This window comes from Macaca thibetana, chromosome 10, assembly GCF_024542745.1.
Source record: "Macaca thibetana thibetana isolate TM-01 chromosome 10, ASM2454274v1, whole genome shotgun sequence".
Taxonomy (NCBI): Eukaryota; Metazoa; Chordata; class Mammalia; order Primates; family Cercopithecidae; genus Macaca; species Macaca thibetana.
In genome coordinates, this window is record NC_065587.1 from 69,788,773 (window position 1) to 69,807,132 (window position 18,360).

General features: G+C 49.3%; 2 protein-coding genes across 2 annotated transcripts; both read right to left on the reverse strand.

The window, feature by feature from the left end:
• Nucleotides 1-324: 324 nt before the first annotated feature.
• LOC126964364 (transmembrane protein 74B) lies at nucleotides 325-5,199 on the reverse strand. The gene is made up of 2 exons (XM_050807421.1): nucleotides 5,076-5,199; nucleotides 325-1,329 (listed from the first exon to the last, which is right to left on the reverse strand). Exon 2 carries the CDS (start codon nucleotides 1,286-1,288, stop codon nucleotides 590-592), a length of 699 nt encoding a protein of 232 aa, XP_050663378.1. The 5' UTR covers nucleotides 1,289-1,329; nucleotides 5,076-5,199; the 3' UTR covers nucleotides 325-589.
• Nucleotides 4,761-17,554, reverse strand: LOC126964116 (uncharacterized). Its single transcript, XM_050806938.1, has 4 exons — nucleotides 17,402-17,554; nucleotides 10,745-10,819; nucleotides 9,582-9,594; nucleotides 4,761-5,974 (listed from the first exon to the last, which is right to left on the reverse strand). The coding sequence occupies exons 1-4, from the start codon at nucleotides 17,552-17,554 to the stop codon at nucleotides 4,761-4,763; spliced, it is 1,455 nt and encodes a 484-aa protein (XP_050662895.1).
• Between the last annotated feature and the right edge of the window lie 806 nt (nucleotides 17,555-18,360).

Below are 18,360 nucleotides of genomic sequence, written 5' to 3' on the forward strand. Positions count from 1 at the left end.
CCCAGGGAAGAACTAGAGGGACCTCAGGGGTCATCCAGTCCAACCCCCTCACTTGAAGGCAGGGCAACTGAGGCCTGGTGAGGGTAGGATCACAGTTTAGTCAGTGGGGGTACTGGGGGTCACTCTGGTGCTGACTTTTCCCCTCATCATGAAGCCACCTCCCACCTTAGATGGTCAGGGCTGAAAGGGACCCCTCAACACCCTCACTCAGCCGATAAGGACAGAAGAGGTCCCTCACTCCCAAGGCATGAGGGAACGAGATGGGCAACCTTTCAAACAGCTCCCGGTCTTCAGAAATGCCAAGAAACCTCATCCTCCAAGAGCAGCGGTTTCCAAACTTTTGTATTTTTAGCAGCAGAAGCCATCCTCCAAACAAAACCGTATGCAAAACCTCAGCTACAAAACAGACCAGTGGGCTGCTTGCCCATGTGGGGCATGGGCTGGGCCCCGAGCTCTCCCTCCAGTACCCAGTACTTCTTCCACAAGCCCCTATGTGAGCTCAGTTTGAAACCCCAGGCCTTGGCAGGGGGGCGGGTGTGGGGAGATCTTGTGGCACTGGAGCTAAAGCAGCCAGATAAGGTGGGAGTACTTAAGACCTCTGGAGGGTGTGGCTAGTCTCTGAGACCTGGACAACTTCATTCTCCACCAGGGCCTGGCCCCCATCCCCATTGAGCTGTCTCATGCGCAGGTTAATGGAGCCATAGGTCTTCCTGGAGCCCCTGCCGGGGACGAAGGTCCTCCGGCGGTACAGCTCGCCCTTGCACAGGGAGACCATGAGCAGCACCGACAAGAGCATGCCGCCCACCGTGAGCAGCCCCAGGCCTGCGATGATGCACTTGTCCAAGTGGGAGCCTAGGCGGGCGTAGTACATTTCTAGTCGTTCCATCTCCCGCGCTGTCACTGTGTCCGGATTGACTCGAGCCTCACGGGGGATGGCGTACGCTGTCACCACCAGAAGAATCCCACTCACCAGGAAAACGAGGGCGGAAACAAAGCCATAATCCACCGGGCGACTCACGGGCTCCAGGCCTGGCCCCTCCTCTGAATGCAGGGACAGATCATCCCGCTGGGATCGGGGCAGTGAGGAGACACCCCCAGAGGGACTGGGTGAGCTGCCCAGTCTCGTGTTCCCAGGGTTCTGGAAATGGGTCTCGTGCTCCTCTGAGGAGAAGCAGGCATTCTCCACACCCTCCCTGGATGGGGCCACCGGGCCCAGGGGAGCTGATCTCCTTGGGGCTTGAGGACCATTGCTCAGTGTCTTCAGTTCCAGACCAGGGGGAGATGCCATTGGGAAGGAGGGCCCCAGCTCATCCCTTGGCCCCTTGGCAGCTGGAAGAGAAAACAGAAAGTCAGTTGAATGTAGCAACCTCTCCCTGTTGTGAAGGACATCACACCAGTCCCCAAGCACATGAAGGTGAGTCAGGCACGATTCCCACTTGGGGGTGTCTGCCAGACAGAGGGGAAGACAGGGAATAAGACAATGACAGAACAGTGTGATCCGGGCCCAGATCCCACTCCACCACCAGCTGGGGTATGGCTGTGGGCAATTCACTAATCCTGTCTTGGCTTCAGTTTCCCCACCTATAAAATAATCCTACTACTCCCCTCTAGTTCACAAAGCTGGAGTAGGATCGAGATAACCTATGCAAAGTGCTCAGAACCCTGAGTGCTCAGTGTTAGCGATGAGCTCCTATTACGATGGAGGGAATGTAGATAGCGTGAACATCAGGCTCAAATCCCAGCTTCACCACTTGAGCTTGGGCAAGTGATGTGACCTCTCCAGATTCGGTCTTCTTCTTATCTGTAAAATGGTAATGAATAAAATGCCTCCCTCATAAGGCTGTTGTGAGGATTTCATAAAATAGTGCATGCAAGACCCTGGCCAGTGCAATCCAGGAACCTTGTTGTATGAGGGAAGGATGACAGAGGTGGGGGAGGGGGTAGAAATGCAGAAGTTGTGGGAACAGAGGAAGGGAAGTTTCTGGGAGTTGGTGGCATTTGAGCCAGATCTCAGAAGATGAATTGGATATTTCCCAGCAATGGAAGGTGATGAGGGCATTCTGGAAAGGGGAACAGACTGCCTCAGAGGCCAGCTGGGGCCGGCTCACAAAGGATTCTGAAAGCCAGGCCAAGGAGCCTGAGAGCCCTGTGAGCTGAGGAGCTGGAGCGGGAAGTGCTGACATCTGCCTCGGCTTCAGAAGAAAGGAGGACTGATGGGATGGGAGTGGGCAAAGTGGAGGACGGGGGTCCAGCAAGGAAGCCAGCAAGTTGGGGATGGCATGGCTGAAAGGGCCAAGAGGAAGGGGCAGACTGGAGAGCCATGACTAGGTCAAAGCCAAATGCTTTTATGTAAACAAAAGGGTGGGGACCTGGACTAGGACCACAGGAGGGGAACCAGGAGGGAGAGGTGAGAAGAGGGACACTGTCTGTGCTGCAAAAGGACTTACCCCACCCAAGAACCTGAACACACACCCACCCAGACACAGACAGCACATGTGCATTCCCGCTGAAGGATACTGACTGACAGCCCGGGGACCATATTTGGCTGACAGAAGTTTTGCTTTGTTTTGTTCCTGGCCTGTTCATTTGTTTTTGGTGAATTAGTTGCAAATGTATAAAAAGCAAAAGATTTTAGATTTTACATTTTAAATGTTGGATTCCTGGCTTCTCCTGCAAAATGAAAGAATCTGGCCACCTTAGGCCCCCGTTCCCTTATAACACTCACCTGGAGTTGGCAATCGGGGCTCTTAGATCTAGCCTCTCCCTGGCAGGTCCTACCTCAGCCCCCTTCCTTGCCTGGCATGTGTCATTCCTGATCCACAGCAGAACTGCATCATTCTTTGTATATACTGATGGCCTGAGGGCACATGCACATACACTCAGAGCCCTAGGCACACAAGTCCACAGACTACAGAGACCCCCAGGTGCAAAGTGGCTCGCATGCTCCAGTGTGTCTACACACACATACATGCACACACACATGATTCTCTGCATTCTCATGTTGGAGTTTATTCTTCAGTGCACTGTGGTTCTCTCTCTGTCTCTCTCTCTCTCTCTCTGTCTGTGTGTGTGTATGTGTAAATATGAGCAAATGAAGTGAGGATGAATGGAATGAATGAATGAAACTCAAAGAGCCTCAGTGCAGGAAGACATGTTTTTCAATCTTTCTGACCTTCCTGTCAATATGGACTAGCATCAGACACCTCCTCTTAGCACATATAGGGCCTTTCATGTGAGTACAAAGCTCCTTTCCCTTTACAACCCGTTTCTATCACTACATCTCTCTTTCCAGAGTCCCATTTTAGTAAATGTTTACCAAGCACCTACTAGCTGTTAAGCCGTGTACCCAACACTTCACGCAGGAGTATCTCATATCACCCTCCTCAGCCCCACGATCCGGAATTACTGTCTCCATTTACATGGCCAAGATCCCATGGCCTGTATGGGAGGGTGGGACAGGAATTGAATGCAGGTTCCCTAAGAATTATTATCACGTACAAACCTGCAAACTCATACCCCTGTGCTGGTGGCATCACTCCACCAGCCTTCCCTGGCTCTGCATCCCTCACTCATAGACCCTTCATTTTATCTGGCTGTTTAACAGCAACCGTCAGCACCTTGAGAGCAGGGATAAGTTTCAATTCCATCTGGGTCCCCAGCCTGGGCCCAGACTCCTCTTACTTTCCAGTGAATAGACAGAAAAAAAAGATGTGTTTGTTGGTTGGCTTTTTACTCTTAAAAAAGAGCACCATGTGGGTGCTCAGAAGTGACCCCCAACCACACCCTCAGCACCTTCCACCCAACTCAGCTCCTGGAGTGGCCCAGGAACCCCTTTCCCAGACTGACATGTTGATGCCTCCATAACCTGGAAGAAATCTGGGGCTCCCACATTCTGGGAGCAGGGCTCTCCTTCATGCTGCAGGACCCCAAAACTTTTTTCTTAGGATGCCACAGTGAGAGGGCAGAGAAAAAAGAGGATTCCTCTCACCCAGAGTTAGGACATCTCTCTGTTTCATGCACAGGTTCAGAGATACTCACCAGTTACACAAAGGCCGTGCCCAATTACCCAAACGGAAACAGAAACACACCAACTGACACAGCTGCTCCTGCCCACCGTTCACACCCCACGACCCCACCAGTCACTAATTTCATCTGCAGTCAGACAGGTCCTGAAAGGAACACTCCAGTTCCACACTCACTCCCCCAGCAGCTGTTCCCACAGCAGTACCCACAGACACCCAGAAGCCACGTAGTGTGACCCTCAGATCTTCCGGCCACACGATTACCCATACCCTGGGAGGGGGCAGGACTGGTCACACGCACGCGCGAGTACACACACACACACACACACACACACACTCTTAAGTGCCCCTGGGAGTAAGATTCAAGCCAGATCCACCAAGACCCGCAGGGGCCCAATACCCCACCCATCGCGCGCACTGACACCCGGAGAGAGGGACGCACAGCGGCTGTAGATGAAGCTTCACAAAACCCAATCGATAGACACACGCACGAGTTGTACACAAAGCCTTGGGGCGCGTAGATACGCACACGCAGGTCCACGCTGTTGTACCCAAAGTTGCGCGCAGAAAGCCCCAGCACGCCGGCTGCCCACTGCGCCCGCTCCCGCCGGCCCGCAGTCCACACCCCCTGCTCCTGCCCTTGACCATAGGCGCGGGCCAGGGCAGGCCGAATCGGACCAGGCGGAGGCCCGGGGAGGCCGGGTCCCCTGGCCGCATGTCCTTCGGCGGGCCGCGAGGTCAGGCTAACTGTCCTTCGCCCCCACTCCCCGCCCCCGGCCCTCGGCCTCCAGCCGCCCCCCGGCAGTCCCCTCTCCGCGTGCGTACCTGTGCCGGGCCTCCCTCCCTGCCTCCCCACGCGGGGGCGAAGGGCGCCCGGCGGGCGAGGGTTCGTCCTCCCAGTGCCCGTCCGCCTTCCTGCAGCCGGCGTCCGCCTGCGGGGGTCTCTCCTGCGGCGCAGCCCGGAGGGCGCGGGCCTGGCCGCCACTGCCTCGCCCTCCCGGTCTCCCGCCCCCTTCCCGGCCCGGCCCGGAGCAGCTGCCGAGGCGCACGTACCTGCTTGCGCCGCGCGGAGCTGTACGGCGGCGGTGGCTGCCGCTGGGGGGGGATCCAGGGACAGAGGGACAGGAGAAGGGGCGGGGGCCGGGGATCGCCGAGCGCCGCGGAGCGAGCTCCGCCCGCGGCCGGCGAGGACGCCCGGAGAGTTAGCACAGAGAGGGACTGGAAGGCGTGTGATGGTCTGGGGTGAGGGTGCGGGGGCTCCAATCCATCGTCCTCCCCTCCCCTCCAGGCAGATCTGGATCGCCAGCGCCTGAGCTTAGTGAACTGGGGCTTCGAGCCCGCGGTCCCCGGGCGTAGGGGCGGGGTGGGCGGGGGGTGCTGGAGAACACCCCTCCCCCGCCGCCTGCCTCTCCACACCACTGGAAAGCCCCTATTGCCCCAAGCCCAGGTGCCTGCCCCCTCCTCACTCCCACTCTCCCACTTCCCCTTCCCCCCACCCCCCACCCCCCACAGCCCCCAGGTAGGACCCCGGGTCCTCTCTGAGGTCCTTAGGTCGGGACAGTCTCCTCTGGCGCTTGCGGCTCCATGGCTCAAGGGCGCCACCTGAAGGCTGCGAGAAAGAATCTGACGAGCCCCCTCCCCCTTTTCTCTGCAATTTTTTTCTCTGTGGGACAGTGGAGTGCCCCGCCCAAGAGGGGTGTTCTCTTGGGGGCATAGCCAATGGCCAAACACACCCTCACCCTCCAAGGCCCAGTTGTGGGGCCTCTTCTCCTGGAACCCCTCCCTGGGCACACACACCCACTCATCCCAGGGGCCCCTCCATCTGGGCTCTCCTTTTGCCTGCACTGTTTGCTTTGATCTCTGACGGTCGTGATTTTGTTTAAGGGTCAGCCTCCTCCATCGGATTAGCAGCTCCTGGAGAACAGGACCCGTGTTTGATCGCCTAGAACGACCTAGGTGGGTGTGGGTGAACAGGCTGTGAATAGGAGTGACTTTCACTTACTTCCTGTACAGGGCTGGGCTGGAGTTAAGATGAGTCGAGTGAAGTGTCTAGAGTACCAAATTCAAGGAGACATTTCCTCTTTGGGTAACACACGCCAGCCCCAGAGAAAGCTTTGGTCTGAATCGTGCAGGTTCAGGGAAGACATGGTGACCAGCTGAATCGTGTGGCCTGGGGTAGTACTTCTGGCCTCTGAGCCTGTGTCCACTTCTGTCCATGAGGAACGGGAATGTGCAGCCTTCAAGGGCTGTGGGAGGGCCAGCAGAAGTTGGCCATGTGGAAGGACAGGCAAATGAGAATGCCATGTCCTCCTCGGCCACCTCATGAGTGGAGCCTAACCTGTCCTCCTCCAAAGTTCTGTGCAGTCCTCACCAACCAGGAGACTGGAAGTCACCCTGGATGATGGATGCCTGTGCCTTCAAGACCAGCATAGCCTAGCCCTGGGCAGGTCCACCAGGGCTGGGAAGGCCTCCGTTTCCTCCCAGTCTGGCAGAGGCCTGGCCTGTTGTTAGAGACTTCAAAGGGATGCTAGCCCTGGCACCACACTCTTGTTCAAATCCCAGCTCCACCCCCACAGCTGGGTGCCCTGGTGTAAAGGACTCCCCTCCTGGAGCTCGGTTTCCTCCTCTGTGAAATGGATGTGGGAAGCTTTATGGGAATGAGATGAGATACCTCCCTTAAAGCACTCACTGTTCCTTCCCTCAGTCATGCGCTGTCCAACCTCAGCCTTTGCGCTGGCTGTTCCTTCTGCCTGGGATGTTTTTCTTTCTGATATTTCCCGCCCTCACCCCCTTCCCTCACTTCCTTCAAGTCTTTGCTCAAATGCCACCTTCTCAGAGACACCATTCCAGGCCCTCCTTTCAAAAATAGCAGTGCCCCAGCACTCTTTACTCCCTCACTCTGAATTTTTCTCTACAGCATTTACCAACTGACATTAGTTTCTGTCTGCTTATTGCCACCTCCACTAAAAAGTAAGTGCCAAGAGAAGAGGGTTTTTGCCTGTTTCCCTCCCTGCAGTATCCCCAGACACTAGAAAAGGGGCTACCACCTGGGAAGCTCTGGATAAGTGCTCATTTGAATAAAGAACAGAGAAAATGGGCAAATATTATACTAGTCAGCTAGGTAGACTCCATCCCTACACTCAAATAGCTCATATTCTAGTGGGAGAAAAGGATAAGTAAATGTAACATTGCAGTTATAGTAAGTGCTACAAAATAAAAGTATACAGTGCAAGCCTCAAACAAGGACGCCAACCTAGTCTTGGGGATAGGAATGGCTTCCTGTAAAAGTGTGGGTTGAGCTGAGATCAGAAGGATGAGTAGAAGGCAGCCAGGTAAAGAGGGGAGGAAAGAGAAGTCCAGCAGAGGGCCTAGCATAGGTGAAGAACTTGGGGGTAGAAGGAAGTGTGTGATGAGTTTGAGAGCTGAAGGAGACCCGTGAGGTTGTCATGGAGGGCTCGATAAGGAACGTGGTAGGAGACGAGCCTGGAATTACCAGGTCAGGTCACTGCAGAGCCTTGCAGGTGAAGGAATTTGTTCTTTATCCTCAGAGCAGTGGAGAGCCTCACTGATGAATATAAGTAAAGGATTAACAAAACCTTTTCCTCTTTTGCATGAGAATTTGACCTTTGGAAGCTCTGTTTCCTAGAAACAGATAAACATATGTCTGCTATGTTACTAAGCAACATTGCTTCTGATAAAAATGACCCCTGAGGAGGAGGCTAGAATGATCCATGTGGCAACAGATTAGAATTGGAGATACCAGAATGAACTCATGTTTAGCTTAATATAGATGCAGATGATTACATATAGAAAGTTATATATATATATATACACACACACACACACACACACACGGGCTAGTATACACACATATATTTCCTTACTGTCAGGCAAGAGGGCTTAGAAGCAATGATACTCCATAGCAACAAGCACACGTAGCACTGAAATTTGGTTTCTAATACCATTCTCCAATAAAAGGATCCAAGGCTCCTTGGAGAAGTTGCTGTTTATAGGACTTGGGCAGGAAATACTACAAGATGAGCTTGGAGCATCTGATAGTGCCAGAAAGTAAAGAAATGCTACACACACACACTCTACACACACACTACACATACCTACTACACACACACCACACACACCACACACACTCTACACGCTACACACACACTACACAACACACACACTCTACACACCACACACCACACACACACTACACACACCACACACATGCTGTACACACACTACACACACATACTACACAACACACACACTCTACACATACCTACTACACACACACCACACACACCACACACACTGTACACACTACACACACACTACACAACACACACTCTACACACCACACACCACACACACACTACACACACCACACACATGCTGTACACACACTATACACACATACTACACAACACACACACTCTACACATACCTACTACACACACACCACACACACTCCACACACGTGCCACACACACTACACACACACTCTACACATACCTACTACACATACACACCACACACACTACACAACACAAACACTATACACACACAATACACACACCACACACACACCACACCACACACACACTTTACACACACACTACACACCCACACACTACAAACACACTACACACACTACACACATGCCACACACACACTCTACACACACTACACAACACACACTCTACACATACCTACTACACATGCCACACACACTACACACATTACACAACACACTACACACTACACACACCACACACATACCACACGCACACACCACACACACACACCACACACACTACACACACACATCACATACATACACTACACACACACACACCACACACTACACACACACCCCACACACATACACACACACCACACATACACACACACACAAATGATGGGGGTAGGAGCTAACTGAAAGAGCTCCCAATGGCCAAAGCTGGAAAAATTTAAGTGACAGAATAAATAAGGTAATATTGGAATGTAACAAAAAGTATGGAAATAAGTATCTCCAAGTCCATACCGATAAAAATAACTGAACAAACAGGTGGAAAAGATAAATCTCCCATGCAGAATTCCAAATTCTGTAGGTAGATAACTCAGTCCTCGAGGAGGGGAACTATAACTCCCCATTTTGAAAGTGTGAGTTGCACATCATGATTCCCTTTCCAAGAGTGTTTTATGGAAAGCGCTGGGGTGGCGGGGCAGGGGTAGGGCGGTGTGAAGTAACTTTACAGTGGAGAAACTGACAAACCTGATGACCTCAGCCAGGTGATGAAAGTCAACTCCAACAGTCAAATCAGGTACCCTGGATATGATGTGCCACAAATGGCACTTTACCTCTGTTGTCTTCCGCCCCAAAACCCATAGCTGTAATCTAATCATCAGATAAACATCAGACAAATCCCAATGAAGAAAATTCTACAAAACATCTGACTAGTTCTCCTCAAAAGGTCATCAAAACAAGGAAAGTCTGAGAAGTTGTCACAAACAATAGGAACCTAAAAAGACATAACAACTCAATGTAGTTGGTACCCTTGATGGGGCACTGGAAAAGAAAAAGAAAATTATGCAAAAACTACAGAAATCTAAATAAGTATGGACTTCAGCTAATAACAGTGTATCAGTATTGGTTAATTGTAACAAATATACTCATGTAAGATGTTAACAGTAGGGGAAAGTGGGTATGGGGTTGATATCCTTTGGATGTTTGTCTCCTCCAAGTCTCATGTTGAAATTTGATCCCCAGTGGTGGACTGTGGGCCTGGTGGGAGATGTTTGAATCATGGCTCTGTGCCATCTCCACGGTAATAAGTGAGTTCTCACTCTGTTCGTTCACTAGAGAACTGATTGTTAAAACAAGAGCCTGGCACCTTCCTCCCCTCTCCCTCTTGCTCCCTCTCTTGCCATGTGATGTCTGCCCCCCTTCTCTTTCTGCCATGATTGGAAGTTTCCTGAAGTCCTTACCAGAATCAGGTGCTAATGCCATGCTTCTTGTACAAGCCCACAAAACCATGAACCAAATATTAATAAACCTCTTTTCTTTATAAATTACCCAGCCTCAGATATTCATTTCTTCTCCTTCCCTCTTTCTCCTCCTTCTTGTTCTTTCTTCTTCTTTTCTCTTCTTCTTCCTCTTCCTCTTCTTCTTCTTCTCCTTCTCCTTCTTCTTCTTCCTCTTCTTCCTCTTCCTCTTCCTCTTCTCCAACTCCTTCTTCTTCAGAGATGGGGCCTCATTCTGTCACCCAGGCTGGAGTGCACTGGCACTATCATAACTTACTGCAGCTTCGAACTCCCAGGCTTAAACGATCCTTATACCTCAGCCTCCTAAGTAGCTGGGACTAGGTGTGCACAACCAAACCCGGCTAATTTTTTCTTTTTCTTTTTTTTTTTTTTTGGTAGAGACAGTCTCACTATGCTGTCCAGGCTGGTTTTGAACTCCTGGGCTCAAGCAATTGTTCCTCCTCAGTCTCCCAAAGTGCTGGAATTACAGGCATGAGCCACTGTGCTCTGCCTAGGTGTTCTTTTATAGCAACACAAAATAGACTAAGAACAGCGATATATGGGAACTCTCTGTATCATCTTCCCATTTTTGCTGTAAATCTAAAACTGTTCTAAAAAAATAAGTTGCTGTTGATGATGCTTTTAAATACCCCTGAGAGATAACTTGCATCTGGGCTGGAGGGAACTATAAATACCTGGTGGGAAGTCATACTTTTGGCATCCTGAGCATAGTGATTCATGTAACTGGACAGGTCCAAAGACATTGGCTCCTGTGGGACATGAAACTTTTAAGTCAGGATCGTTCCTGCACCCACCTGATGGGGATTTCATCTGGCATCTGAGTGGTACTGCTCTGCCGGAAGAAGCAAAGATTCCTGCCAAGAAGAGCACTGAGTGCTGTGCTAGCAAGTGAAAGTTCTTGTGCTATATCCTTCAGAGTAGGTCAATGTCAAGTGTGGTCATTTGCTGAACCTGAGTGTGTAGTTGAACCTAAGAAGACTCCCTTGTGGACATGGCAGTGGGTGACAAGCGAGGGAGTGATGTGAGTAGATTTGTACTGTGAAAACATTCTCCCTCTGGCTACTCCCAGGTGTGAGGGGACAAGAGAGAAAACAGGTCATGTGAGAGATTATCATGGTCATGTCGGCACACAGAAAGTCCTCAACCAGATAGCTGTAATTATGTATCTGTGGAGATGTGTGATCTGTGCGAGACAGAATGAGGACTTCCTATAGGAACATTAAGAGCATCACTTAGTCTGCAATATTCCAAAAGGTAGTGGTATATAACATAATTTTAGGTGTTAAGTAAATAAAGATGTTTTGATTATCTATCACTGCATAACAAACCACCCCAAAACAGCAGCTTAAAAGAAAATTAGTATTTATTTGCTCACAGTTTTGCAGTTTGGGCTGCTCTCAGCTGAGACAGCTCCGCTCTTGTCTGTATGGTGTCAGCTGGGGTGGCACAAACGGCTGGGAGCTGGCTCAGACTTGACTATGTGTCTATGGGCTTGGTTCTCACTGTCAGCTGGGTTTTTTCATTCTCTTCTACGTGATCTCTCCATGTAGCTAGCGTAGGCTTCCTTACATAATGGTGGTCTCAAGGTAGTCAGAGTTCTTACATGGCAGGCAACTTTCCCCAGAGCACAAAAGAAAAAGCTGCTGGACCATCTTAAAACTGAGGCTTGGAAATGGCCTGGCATTGCTTCTGCTGCATTCTCTTGCTTAGTGCAGGTCATGGGCCAGCCTAGATTCAAGGGGAGGGGTCTACATAAGGATATGAATACCAGGAGGCATGTGTCATTAGGAGCAACTAGAGTAACAGTTCCCCATCATCTATACTACATTTATCTCTGTATCTATATACACACATATCTATACATGTGTATTTATTTCAATGGCTAAGTGTTTATTTTAAATTGTTTTAGAAAATATATAACTAGCTCATGAAACCAAAGATATCATGGGTGATATTGACTAGAGTAAGGGCAGAAATACGAGTCCATATGAAGTTGATGCATTAAAGTCTGCTGGTTTCCTCCAGTATTCACTCACTCTTTCTTCCACCGTAATAGAAGCTTTGATCAGTAGTGGGTACAGTGCACCAGAAGAAGGATTTCATTTCCCAGCCTTCCTTACAGCTAGGTATGGCCAAGTGGATGGTAGGCCATTAGGATATGAGAGGAAGTAGTGTGGGAAAAATGCATGAAGTCTCCTGAAAGGAAAGGAGTGTGCCCTCCTACTCTCTTTTTGTCCTTCCTGCTGCCAGGATGCAGAACTGATGGCTGGAACTTGAGCAACCATCTTGGGTCATGAGGTGGACGCCTATTAGGTTGGAAGAGCAACAAAATTGAAGGAACCTGGATCACAGATGACTAGTTGGAAACACTAGGATGGGATAGTTCCTCTTTTGTGGGTGAGAGAAAGAAACATCTGTTTTGTATAAGCTACTATTACTTGGGATTTTCTATCACTCAGAAGAACTAAGTTAATCAAAGTAGAATCAGGCTGGGCATGGTGGCTCACCCCTGTAATCCCAGCACTTTGGGAGGCCAAGACAGGTGGATCACCCGAGGTCAGGAGCTTCAGACCAGCCTGGCCAACATGGTGAAACCCTGTCTCTACTAAAAATACAAAAATTAGCTGGGCGTGGTGGCATGCACTGGTAGTCCCAGCTGCTCAGGTGGCTGTGGCAGGAGAATCGTTTAAACCTGGGAGGTGGAGGTTGCAGTGAGCTGAGATTGCGCCATTGCACTCCAGCCTGGGCGACAAGAGCAAAACTCAGTCCCCCCCCCAAAAAAAAAAGTAGAATAAGTAGGCAAAAACTGAACAGGTATATGAATAGCTGAAGATTGAGAAATACAGATGCAATCTGATCCCCTGTGTCCCAGGTAAGAAATCTCTGAAGCCAACCGGTAGTGTGTCCAGGAGGATGATAGGAAAGAAGTAATAACCGAAGGGAGACTAAGGTTTTCCTAGGTGAAGGCAATGAGTGGAGCAAGGAAAAGTTCCTGGAAAAGGAAACAACACTGAAGCCCAGAGATGAAGTAATAGTAGCGAATTATTTGTGTGTTTATTTTATTTGACAAACACTTATATAACCCTTCCCCTATGCGAGGCACATGTTTTTACAAATATTAACTCAGTCAATCATCTTAACCACCTGATCATGTGGACATTATTATTGTCCCCATTTTAAGATGAGGAAATCAAGGCACAGAATGGCTAATAACTCTGTGTCCAAGGTTACACAACTGGTATCTCACGTTTGGGGATTCAAAACCAGAACTCAGTTCAGTGCTTGTAACCACTCCGCTGGCTTTCATTGCAATTTTCAAAGCACTCACAAAATTCTTAAGAGGCTGTTACTATCATCTCCGTTTTCACATTTGGGAAATTTGAGTGCCAAGGAGAAAGGAGATTACCTTACTACTATACTAAGGAAGGAAAATTCCAGTCAGACCCAAGGGCCCCTGACTTCAGGTTGATTTGGGGACCTTAGATAGACCTAAAGTCCTGGGGCTGATCAGCCCCTTGCCTAGTCACCCATACCCCACTGTTTTCACCTTTCTGTCAGAATCTGGCTGGGATCTGGTGTTTGGGTTTGTTTACTTTTGTCATATTTACCCCTGGCACGAGCCTGGCTCATCTGGCTTTCCTGGAGCTCTAATACTTTCATGGAGTGGCCTTGATATCATGGTAATGGGACATGGTTCAGGGATTTCAGGAAATTAATTGGTGGTCATGCTCCAGGCCCTGGAAGGAGTGTCCACATTCACACTCACACGCACACAAATCTTCCACCGGCCTGGCTGGCATTCCCTCCCTTTCTACCTGGTCTGGATGGATCTCCCAGCCTTGGGGGATAAAAATCCTGAGTGTCGTGTTCTCTCTCTGCTGTGGAAAGAGTAAGCGGGGAGGCAATGAAAAAGAGAAATCAAGACCCATATTCCTAGCTTCACCAAGAGTGAGTGCCCCTACTTAGCAGCTCCTTAGGGGCAGAGGTCTTATTGTCTCTCCTCCATGTGCCAGCACAGGGCCTAGCACACTGGGAGTGCTGGGTTAGGTAGATTCCAAGCCACTCCCCTGGGAGAGGGTGGGCCCAGGGAGAAAGGAGGTTGTTTGATGGAGCACCTTCTGTGTGGCAGTCCCCGCACTTGGTCCCTCTGCACTCTGACAGATTGGAACCTGGAGTTTATTCACCATGGGAGGAAATGGGGGTTCAGATCAATCAGGCTACCTGCCTCAGAGTCACACCCAAGCCTAGCTGAGGCCAAGGGATGCTCTTCTCTCTGTCCTATTCTGCTTCACCAGAGTCTCCACCATCTCACCAGGGTCAAGGGTTGCCCTCCATACAATAGAAAATGGCAGGATGGTGTCCTAGATACACCGGCATGAGACAGGTGTGCATAGAACACAGGTGCAGAGCAGAGGCGAGAATACCCATGTCCAGAACACTCCAGACAGATACGCAGACGATAGATATGTGTGAAAAGGGGCGCAGGGTGCTGATGTGTACAAGGCACATATGGATAGGACACTGTTTTTGTCCCTTTTTGCTGCTATAACAAAATACCTGAGATTGGATAATTTATAAAGAACATGGCTAGGTGCCGTGGCTCATGCCCGTAACCCCAGTGCTTTGGGAGGCCAAGGCAGGAGCATTGCTTGAGCCTAGGATTTGAGAGCAGCCTGGGAAACATAGAGAGACCCCATCTCTACAAATAAATAAATAAATTAGCCAGGCATAATGGTGCACACCTATAGTCCCAGCTACTTGGGAGGCTAAGGAGGAAGGATCTCTTGAACCCAGGCTTTTGAGGCTGTAGTGAGCTGTGATCGTACCACTGTACTCCAGCCTGGGTGACAGAGACCTTGTCTCAAAAAACAAAAAAAACAAAAAAAAACCCAGAAATTTGGAGGCTGGAACAGCCACAATCAAGACACCAACACTGGCATCTGATAAAGGCGGCTCTGTTTCCCAGATGGTGCCTCATTGCTGTGTCCTCACACAGCAGAAGACAGAAAGGCAAGAAAGCACTCCCTTCAGCCTGGTGCCTTTTTATATGGGTGCTAATTCCATTGATGAGGTCAGAGCCCTCATGAATTGCCTCCCAAAGACCACACTTCTTAATATTGTTGCATTGTGGGTTAGGTTTCAACATCAGTTTTGGAAGGGACACCAACATTCAAACCATAGCAAATGTGTTGTAAGTTGAGTTCCCTCAGAAGTAGGCCCAAGACAAGAATTTGAGTCCAAGAGGTTTATTTGGAAAGTCATCCCAGGAAGCCCAGCAGAGGAATGGGAAGTGAGAGCAAGAAGGAAGTGCATCCAATACACTACAGGTGCATTCGTGAGTCCCTGACTGCCATGAGCAACTGGGGCTTAGTCCCATTGGACTGAATACTGTTCCACCTGAGATCTGAGGCCACAGGGCTCTCACTATTTATCCACCAGCACCTGTTTGTCATTGCTGGGGGCTATTCCTGCACTTCTAGACTGTCCTCTGCACATGTCAAGCATGTTCCTTAAGCAGAGTAAGACCTGCTTGCAGTAGGAAGCCATAGGCACACATGGAGAAGGTAAGTGTTGAGGGAATATGGGTGGGGCCCACAGCATTTGCTAGAAGACACAGAGAACAGGGCATGTGTGTTCAGGACCCAAAAGGACACAGTACAGGGCATAGGCAGAAGACAGATGATTGGATTACTGGCCTTGCTTGTCTAGGCCAAAGGAAGAGCCTGCTGAAAGTGGGTAAGGAGCTACAGAGAGATGGTAATGGGCCCCCTGAGCCAACTGGTGCTCTGTCCCCATGCCCCCTCTGGTTAGAGTGACTGCATGTGCTTGTGTGGTAGGAAAGGCAGGTTGAAGGGTTCAGGGGCTCTAACGGTGCAGACACTTCTCTCTGCTAGACCTCCACCTCATTCGTATTTCACAAAGGGGATGAGTGCTCATGTGCCCAGAATAGGAGGGGAGGCAACCCGAAAGGATGGGAAGAGCCCTGGACTAGGAGTTGGACACAAAGGCAGAGCTAAATGACATCTCTGAGCCCACTTGCCCCATCTGAGGAATGGGAATAACTCCACCCTCTTGTCTCAAGGCAGATTACCTACCACGCTTGCATCTTGTTTTCCCTGTCTGCATAGTGAGGGTCACAGAAGTCCTCTCTCTCCTATGGACTTCACAGAGAGCTATTGTAAGGAGCAGATACAGTCATGAAAAAGAAAACACTTGAAAGAGGGTAAAACACTTAAATACATAGGTGGGGGGATTATGGAAAAGGCTTGGAAGGGGAAATTAGGGGACTTGGCTCTAGCTCTGTGCTATATTGTTAATAAAGACACTCAAAATAATCGTGCTTTCAATAAAACAGAACGTATTTCTCTCTCATAGAAAAGTCTACTTGGCAGCTAAGGCTGACATGCTGGTTCGCCAACCATGAGAGACCCGGGCTCCTTCTGCATTGTTGCTCGGCCACCTTGCACCTTGCTGCTCCAGCTCCAGCCCTTGTCACACACATTGCATCAGCAGAAGGAGGATGTGGGGAAGTAGGAGGCACCTTCTTCCTTCTTCTTAAGAGACATTGAACCTTAACCTAGAAATTGAACTCATCACCTCCATTTGTATCCTATTGGCCAGGATTTAATCATGTGACACACTTACCTGCAAATGAGTCTGAGAAATGCAGTCTTTTCCCATGTGTGAAAGGAAGAAGGGATATTGAGGGATAGCCTGCAATTTTTGTCATATCCACTGACTTGCCTCATTTATGTATTTTATATGAATATAAAATTATATTTTATATAAAATTATATATATATGTTTGTTTATTTTGAGACCAAGTCTTGTTCTGTTGCCCAGTGTTAGGTGCAGTGGCTTGATCTTGGCTCACTGCAACCTCTGCTTCCTGGGTTCAAGCAATTCTCCTGCCTCAGCCTACTGAGTAGCTGGAATTACAGGCACACACCACCATACCTGGCTAATTTTTGTGTTTTTAGTAGAGGTGGGGTTTCACCATATAGCCCAGGCTGGTCTCAAACTCCTGGGCTCAAGCAATCCAATTGCCTCAGTCTCCCAAAGTGCTGGGATTACAGGTGTAAGCCACCATGCCTAGCCAAATTGTATATACATTTATATAAAAATTATATTTATATAAAATACATAAGCCCACTTCCCATATAAGTATATTATATATATAATTTATATATGTAAAATGTATATATATAAAATACATGAGCCCACTTGCCATATATATATGTGTGTGTGTGTGTGTGTGTGTGTGTGTATGCACCAGGCTTGGGGTATAAAGTAAGATTTTGAACCAGCTGATTGCAAAGGGACCCTCTTACTTGCTGGGCCACAAGCCCTGAGAGGTCTTTCTTGCTCACCACTGTACTCGAAGCATGCATTGCGGAGTCTGGCACAGGGAATCCATAGTAGTATTGGCTGCCCATGGATGATGAATGGCTGGCCACTCTGGCTTTCATATTTGCTAGTAACATTTTTCCCCACTCAGGGTTTTACGTTCTTTCCCTTTGCAGGCCTCCTGGCTCCGCCTCCCATCTTCTTCATGTGCCAATCCTTTCTGAGCCCATGAAGTAAAATGTGCTCTGAGCCAGAATCCTAAGAGTGGGATTAAAAATAAATGAAAATGCATCCAAACAAGTTAACCACAAGAAATGGCTTGCCAGGGTAATTAGGCGTCAGCGCTGGAGGCCAAAGACAGAGCGCCAGACTCCAACCGCCAAGAGCTCCTGTCAGCACCACTACTGTGCAGGGCAGAGAACACCCTAGGCCTGGCCTGAGCCCTTGCTTGAGTCTCCACCACTTCGAGACAACAGGCAAGACCCTCCCCACAAAGATGAGGGAGGATGGGTCCTAACTCCAGTTCTGTCACTTATTGGCTGAAGTGATCCTAGGGAAATCCACGCCTCTCTGAGCCTCAGTTTTCACATCTGTAGTAAGTTGTAAGTAATAGGATCATCGTCTATGTAATGCAGATAATGATGGTACCAACCTCGTAGGCAGAGGTCCCCAAACTTTCTCAATTCATGACACCCTTAGCATCTTAGTAATTTTTCACAGCGTACCAGGCGCCCCAGAAGGTGTAGCTGTTGTTTATCAGGTAGTTAGCTTCAAACAACATAATAATAGTTGTTGGCATATTATCTGACAGATGTCATTGTGTTTCCCTCAAAATTTTCAATACGTTGTAGTGCCTCTGTGAGTTTTCTGTCGTGCCTCAGGGTGCCTCAGTGCACAGTTTTGAAACTGCGGTCATCAGGTTTTAAAGATGAAATGAGGTTAT